At 29.4% G+C, this 8,585-nt stretch overlaps 1 protein-coding gene across 1 annotated transcript; it reads right to left on the bottom strand.

Annotated features, from left to right (window-relative positions):
* Nucleotides 1–1,225: 1,225 nt before the first annotated feature.
* On the bottom strand, nt 1,226–1,995 carry LOC114422711. Its single transcript, XM_028389199.1, has one exon. It carries the CDS (start codon nt 1,868–1,870, stop codon nt 1,499–1,501), a length of 372 nt encoding a protein of 123 aa, XP_028245000.1. The 5' UTR covers nt 1,871–1,995; the 3' UTR covers nt 1,226–1,498.
* Nucleotides 1,996–8,585: the final 6,590 nt, after the last annotated feature.

The following is an 8,585-nucleotide window of genomic DNA, read 5'->3' as shown; positions in this document are numbered from 1 at the left end:
ATGTGATATTCTAAGAAGATAGAGAAAAAAAAATTAACGAGTGTTAAGTAAGTGTATGAACTAATGATGAAATGATAAAACTATTCTAAATTCTAAATATACTTGACTTTATTAAGGTACTTGTACGTATAAGTTGCAAGCGAGCATCTAAATTCCAAGAGTACGATATATTTACATTTATTGGCCTATTATAAGTAAAAGCAGTTAACAAGTTTACCAAAGTTAGTTCCTTTTAAGGAATTTAAAATATTAAATGACAGTTGACAGTTAAATTTTTGGAATTATAATTAATAATAGATTAAATCTAATTCTGATTATCTTCCACTTACTTATCATTTTTTTTTATTTCTTAACAAGTGATTGAAGGCAACTATTAACAACACCTTGTTAAATCAATAGAATTCCATCTTTTAAAGTAGGATCCTCTTCTTTAGGGGTGGGAATAGGTCAGGCTGTCCTACAGAGGCCTACGATCTGACCTACATAAAATCTGATCTGAACTGATCTATTTAATTAAAAGGTTAGACTCAAACTTTTTTAAAAGCCTATTAAATTAAATAGACCAAGCTTAGACTTATTAAAAAGCCTTATAAGTCTGATAGGTCAGCCTATATATATATATATTAATATTATTTTTTGGGTATCAATATATAATATTATTTTTTGGATATAATTAATTTTTTTTTAAAACTATCAGACTTTGATTACACCTTACTGCTACATAACTTCTATTCCTATAATCAAGGACTTTAATTACAATTTAGGTGTGAGTCATATGCCCTTTTATATTCCTCATTATTTTGATTGACTTTCCTTTTTTTTTAACTTTCCGGTTACATTCTTACTCCATAAAATATTAAATATTTATTGTGAAGAAGGTTTTTAAAAATACTATCAGGCCAGACCAGACTTTTAAAAAGGTTAGGCCGAGTCAAAATAAAAGTCTTTGATAGGCTATAGGCCAGACTCAGGCCTCAAAGATTCATCGTAGGTTAGGCTCAGACCTTTTAAAATCTAGTCTGACCTGACCTATTATTACCCCTACTCTTCTTTGATTGAACCTGACTTACTAATTATCTTTCTTGATGGGCTGAAGTATAACTAATGTTTATAAACTAATCTTAATTAAAAATTCAAGCTATGTGACTGTATAAACATCATAATTCAGAAGGAACTCGATCATATATAGTCACAGATTAGTGGTTAGTTGTACAAAAGGTCTCTATGCCAAAAAACTGAAAATCACAGTTTCATATATTGCAAGAACAGTACACCATATATATATATATATATATATATCCCTTTAATTTCAACAAAAACAAATAAATACAAAAAAAATGAAATCTGAAAAACCCTGAGAACTCACTAAATTACACTAATTACAAACAAAGTTCCATGCCATGCCATGTTACCATATAACTAAGAACCCCAATCAAGAATCTAACTCAATTGTTGTCTTTAAACTTTACGGATAAAAAAACTAAGAACCCAAAACTTTTCACCTTGTGAGCAGAGGAAACCAACGCTCCTGGAAAGAAGACTGGTAAGACACCATGAAGAGAAGAAGAACAAGAACCAAGCCAACACCCCAAGGAGTTCCACCTGCTCTGTGCAGTGACTCTCTCTCTGGAAGAGGAATCAGTGAAGACAAAACCCCTCCACTTCCATAGTTGCAAAGGAAGTGCACAACTAGCAGAAGCAGAAGGGGAGAAACCATTAGAACCAACTTCACTTGGTCCATGAAACTCTCCATTATTGGCTCGTAGCTTGAGTAAAATGAGAAACTAAGGAACATGAACAAGGTGAGCAAGAAGAAACATAGGTGCATAGGGAGAGCAGGTTGGGAATTTTGAGAAGAGTGGTAGGCCATTTCTGTTTTACCAAAAAAAACTATGAACTTGAATCTGTTGTTGTTTGAAGAAGTAGTTGTTCTGTTGTTGATTGTTTGTGGGAGAATATTGTGCAGCCAACAAGGTTTTATATAGAGTTATTGGCATGCTAAATGCTGAGTCTAAAATAAGTAAAGTCTTAAATGTTTTTTGACTTCGGGTTAGCTTTGTTTTGATTTCTTTTTTATAATTAATTAATAATACTTTTAGAAGAAAAAAAAAGTTAAAATAAATTGGTCTTCTTTTATAAACTAAAATTAATTTATATACTTAATTTTATTAAAAAATCTAATTTAATTTTTTCTAAATATAAAATATAATGTAGTATAAATTAATTTTAGTACGTAGAAAAAGTTCAATTCATTTTATGTTTCCATTTTTTTAATATATTTATAGAGGAATTTATTCCAATAAAACCTACATCAATAATGTCTAATGTATTAGACTTTAATTAACATGGACACAATTTCTTTAAGGTGCTTTATTTAATTGGTTAAGAAAATATAAGGTCCTTATTATTTTGTATATGACTTTTTTTAAGCTTGTTTTATCGCCAAAGGTTCTGCTTTCTCAAAACCCAACACCTTTGGCAGAAATATTCTGGGAGTCGGTGTGTTATTTTATGGTAGTGGTTTATTGATAACACAAGCTAGCAAATGAGAAGCTGCCACGTACAACCGACCAAGGACCAAATTGAGAGATGACCTTCCTTTCCTTTCTTTATGTGAAAATGATGACTCAGTTTTTATAATGACTAGCAGAAAGGGAAAAAGTATGACTCAGACCAGATTTTAGCCCTACCTAACAATAACTTAATTGATGTTTATATATATATATATATATGGGGATTCTACCTACGTAACCCATGTCAACCATTATTCGTGAAAAGAAAAAAGTTCATAATTTCAATAAACTTATGTACAGATTTTTAAGTACTACTTTTAAGTGTTATTCTTTCATCAGACTTAAAATTTCCCTTTCATAATATCCAGTATTATCTCCTTTTCATATTTTGAAGATCTCTTAACTAGTTTATCCCAAAACGATTAAAATTTTAAAATTTTAAAGCTTAATCAATATTTTTTTTTCAAATATACTCTAATTTTATACATCATTGCTAATGGGTAAGTATAAGAATTAAGTTATTTAATAAGGATAAATTCCTTAAATTATCAAAGTAAAGTTTTAATTTTAATTAAAAAACAGTATAAAAAATTATCTAATAACTACATCTAAATTTTGTTCATTATATGTGGAGTGTTTTCATAGGGCCGTGGATCCTCCAAAGCAAATTAGGCATCAGCCTAAGACCCCTAAATTTTTTTTATGACTAACTGATCAAAATAAAATAATTTAAAATCTCTCTCTTCCCTAAAAATTAGTCAATCCATATCATTTTTTTAAAAATTAACCAATATCACAATTAATGTCATTTAAAGTATTTTATTTATCTCAAAAAAGTAAATCTCTATTAACTTTCCTTTAACTCATCCCAATTTCTTAACTAACTTATCTCACTCTCCATACTTCATTCTTCATGTTTTTTCATCTCATCATCTTCTGTTCATAAAAAAAAAAAATTATTCTTCTCCTTCCCTTGAATGAAACATATTGTATATTGATCAAACTTTGTCTCCGCGACTCAACCTCTCTGGATTTGATATCGTCTGAATTCTGAACGCCTATAAATCGCATACATCCCAGCATCCCGCGTACGGAGCCTTTCATCTCCATCCCGATGGATTGGTGGAACGATTCGTTTCACGGGCATGACTCTGGATACGCAGCAATACAACACGTATCACGTAGCACCTTTGCGCCTGACACAACATCTAAACAACAAAATCTTTGTCTGTTTCCAATTTCAGGTTCTATCGTTCTGTTCATCGATCATCATTTTCTATATTGTATTCTCTTTGGTTTTTTATTTGATTCCAAAAAAATTAAAGCTTTAGATGAGGATGAATTGAAAAAATATTGTATTAATCTTGAAAAGTTTTTAAGGTTTAATGAATACTTTGATATTGATGGTCTTGATTTATTTTTAGAATTGAAAGTACTAAGAGAAGTGTTAAGAGAAGAAATTAGCACACCAATAGAAGTATTGAGTTATATTAAAATTTTAGATTTTTTCCAAATGTTTACATTGCATATAGAATTTTATCGACAATTCCTATAATAGTTGCTACTGTTGAAAGAAGTTTTTCAAAATTAAAATTGCTTAAATCATATCTAAAATCAACATTGTTACAAGATAGATTGAATGTGTTAATTATTTTATCTATTGAAAGTTAAGTATTAGAATTACTTAATTATAAAACTCTGATAAATGATTTTACAGCTAAAAAAATTAAAAGATTAAAATAAAAATTAATATTTTATATAATATATTAAATCTCTTTAAAATTCTTATAAAAAAAAAATCTCTTTAACATTTTTGTCTTGATTTTCAAAATATCTGTACACGACCCTCTGTTTTCAACATCTAGTTTAGATTTATCATGGGTCACTGTCAATTGAACGTTGATACTGTTCCCCTTTGATTTAATTAACTGCGATCAATCAACTAGTGAGGCAATATAAATTGTTTTTATGGATAGTTGGAAAGGGTGGTTATTAAGAGCAATGACACTTGTTTTGGCTGGTATGATTTTTGAATTCCGATATGAACCGGTGATGAAAGATTACAACCATTGCTAAAAAAGATGATAAGAACCACCACTTAATTAGTCTTTCACACTCATGAAATGGAACTTTTGCTTCTTTTAATCGCCTGGCAAAACAAAAGACAAGGGGGTTCCTCCAAGGAGAGTGGGCTCCCCACAAATTATGTACACACTTATATATATATATATATATATATATATATATATATATATATATATATATATATATATATATATATCTCTGCAGTCCACTAGTTATTATATAATATTATATCTCTTCTTAATCAATCTATCACTCATACATACACATAGTAATCACTGCAGGTGTTATTGGATGCTGGCATGCTGCTACTTTTTCTACAATTATTAAATGGTACCCTGCATGTGGCAGCATAGAGCTTCCTTGTTGGAATCATCTACCTTTTTCTAGACACGCCGAAGGGGGATTCAATAACTCAAGTAAGAGAAGATACACATATTCATGCAGTGTCTTAAGGTTTAAGTAATTCTTCTCATGCATATACCAGGAGGATTTGTAAAGCTAGCACTTCTATATTTCATCAATAAATAAATTAAAAGGAACAAGAGACCCCAATGAAATAAAAAGATCGATCTTCACATACAAATGGAAAATCTTAACGGTGCATCTGCTTCTTCTTTTTTAATTGCGAATAATTATAACTACATCTTTAGTTAAACGAGTTTTTTAATTAATAAAATAAGTTTAATTAATTGAAGAGTGAAGTCATATTTACTCTTAATATATTATGCCAAATATTTGTAAACACATAGTTATTCTCTGATAAAACTTTAAAAAACAGATAACTTAACATAGTTTTCACAAATAAATATGATCAACATATCATAAGATTTTATAAAAATTCTTTAAAAAACAAAATGAAATTTAAATCCTTTCTCAATTAAAACAAGAGAGAAAAATAGATAAGACATAGGATTTTATACTAGTCGTCTTTTTCATTGAGAGATTATGTTTACTTTTTAGTAACTAATTAAGTTCCATTAACTTTAATAAAATTAAAAGTTTTCTTTCTTGATATTTCTGATCTTACCACAAATCTTATCTCTAAGCTTAAAATATTTCAAATATTATTTGATCAACCAAGTTACTTCTGACTCTAAACAAATCAAAAGAATTGTTTAAAAGGTTTGTTCACTGAATAGTTTTAATGTGTTAAAAACGAGTATACAAATGAAATACTTAGTTTTTTTTTTCTCTCAAGATATGTAAAATGTTTTGAGAGTTTTATAAATTATAAATTTATAGAGAAAAAGCTTGAAGAAGAGGGAAAAATATATTTCAATTTTTTTTGCGTGAGTTTGTAACTTCTTCTCTTCAAAGCTTCTCATATTTATAGTCAATCTTTAGAAAGTATTTTTTGTCTCTAAATAGTCTTCTTCTCTTCTATGTGAGCTTGTGTCAGAAGATGTAGTCGTTGGTGCATTAGATACACGTCCAATCCATGTTGAAACACCACTTTTTTTCATCTTTCTTAAGTTACACTTCAGCAGAGGTCAAAGCACTTTTGCTCTGAAAAGGTACTGTCCACAAGCAGGTATAGCAGAAAGGACCTTTAAAAGGAAGAGAGATGTTGTTCTTTGAGTTTTTGATTATTCTCTTACTTTATTGGCTTTCAACAGATATTAGGAAGAATGTTTCAAGATATTCTTTGCAAAATAAATCTCAGATATAGAACACTAATGAAGTCTTAAATGCTTATTAGACCTTAGCATCTATTTGCTTTCGTCTAAACTAGGGGACACAGATACACTACATATGTTTGATGGTATATAAGACCTAACTTTCAAACTTTGTAATTATTTACATCAATTCAAAATATTTGAGGGTCCTAATTTATCTTATGACTCAACAATATTCTAATAAAAAAAAATAGATCAAAAAATTTAAGATCTTCCACTGTAAAAAAAAAAAAAAAACTAAGATCTTCATTATAACTTTTTGTTCTTTTAATATGGCCAAAATATTTTTGACCCTCTAATACATTTTGGCTAAATTTTAATCTCTATTTTTTAAGGTTTAATTTCATATTTTACCACCCAATTTTTATTATTTTGTGAATTTTTATCACCCAAGTTTTCAATTATTATGCATTTTACCGATAATGATTTGTCACTAAAAAAAGTTACCAATTTTTGAAAATTTGTATAAAAGGTAGCCATCACAATCAATATCATAATTAAAGTAGGCACACACATGATTGTCAATCATTGTATTGCATAAACAGTTCAACAAGGGAAGCAACTTTTACTTTAGTTTTTATTAAATTACACATATTATATCAACTGTCCACTTGGTATTTGTTAAGATTCTTGACAAGTGTACTAAGTCGCGCAAATAGTATAAAACAGAAAGTTTGACAATCGTATCCATAGGTACTCACGTAATACTTGAAAAAAGAGCAATGTTCACTAATTATGCCTTTTGGAAACAACAATTATAATTTGATTGTAACAATATAAATAGCAAGAAATCAAACAAACATAAAGTTCAAGAGCAAAAGAACAAGAAACATTTTTTTGGGTAATTTTTACAAACACTTGGAATGCAATAAACATTGGCAAAACAACAAAGAACAAAAGTGTTTGGATTGATTTCACTAAATCGCACCCTTAGGCAAACAAAGGTTATCCTCTAGTTCAAAGTCCAACTATTATCATCAACTCACAAAAATACTCAAATCCCGATCCCTCGGATGGAAAGAATCTAAGTCCCTTGACCAAACTATTAATCCCTTGATTAGTCTAACCAAATGACTTTCTTTGAGAATAAGAGTTAAAAGACAGCTAACAATCTTTGCTCCATCCCTAAACACAAAACTCATTAGGTGTTCCTCTCTATTTCTAAGTTCAAAAGCATTTCTCATTGACAATTCAAACCACAACATCAAGCAAAGGGTGATCAAGCAAAAACAAGCATTAATGCATAGAAGAGAATACTTAATAATGAAAAATAAAGACAGATTAATAACTAAAATGTCTACATAAAGATGAGTTCAATTACATCAATCCCCAAAATGGATAAACCTAACTACAAGAAGAAGAAGAAGAAGAAATGGTAGGGAAGCCATGGAGGACAAGGGAGAGCTTCCTAGCTACAACCTAAAACCCTATATGGTTCCCCCAATAGTTCCCCTAACCAAATATGTTGTTTTTGCATAATTGCATGCACGTTTAGCCCAGCATGTCACACTAAGTCTACATGTAAAACAAAATTATTGTAAGTGATTGTGAGCTAAGCTTGAGGTTCACACAGCTCAAATCTTTAACACTAGGAACAATTCGCTCAGCCTAAAGTGTGTTAAGCCTAACATGTATGACCTCTTCAACCTCAATCCTTTAAAAGGGCCTTGAATTGGGTCCCAACACCAGCTATCTTCTTTCTTCATTTACTTTTACACAAAATAAAAATTAAATGAAAAATCAAACATTTAAACTACTTTAAAGCTATTCTAATTTATTTACAAAATAACTATTAAAAAGGACAAATTAGGTTTAGAAGCCTTGAAATACTAAGTAATTGCCTCAAAATTGTCATTCAAATAAGGTTCACAAGACAATTATTAGTATTGTGATTGGAATGATATTTCTTAAGTTTTGGGTATTAATCTACCATTTCCTATTCATGTGTCTATGACCTCAGTAGAGTATATTTGTAATATCTAGAGTTGTACTTATCTTATAAAGTTCATTATTATCTTGTTTTAAACCTAAGATAACAATCTACAACCTTGTGTTTACCTTGAAAGCTAGTTCAGTTGTATATTCAACCTAAAATTAAGAAAAACACAAACTGATTGCACAATCTTGATAGCTTCACCTTTACTTACTAAAATTACCTTTGTTTTGTCTACCTCTGTCAAATTTAACCTTATAGAAATTGTTTCTAATATCCAATATGTTAAAACCTGTTGCCAATTTTTAGGTTCTCATGAGCATGTCCTTCATCACATTAAACCTAAGGTTATTGACAAGAAGTTTCACCGCCAATGCA

The sequence above is a fragment of the Glycine soja genome, chromosome 8 (genome assembly GCF_004193775.1).
Source record: "Glycine soja cultivar W05 chromosome 8, ASM419377v2, whole genome shotgun sequence".
Lineage (NCBI taxonomy): Eukaryota > Viridiplantae > Streptophyta > Magnoliopsida > Fabales > Fabaceae > Glycine > Glycine soja.
The sequence above is the reverse complement of the archived record's forward strand: the minus strand, read 5'-3'. Positions and strand labels throughout refer to the sequence as shown.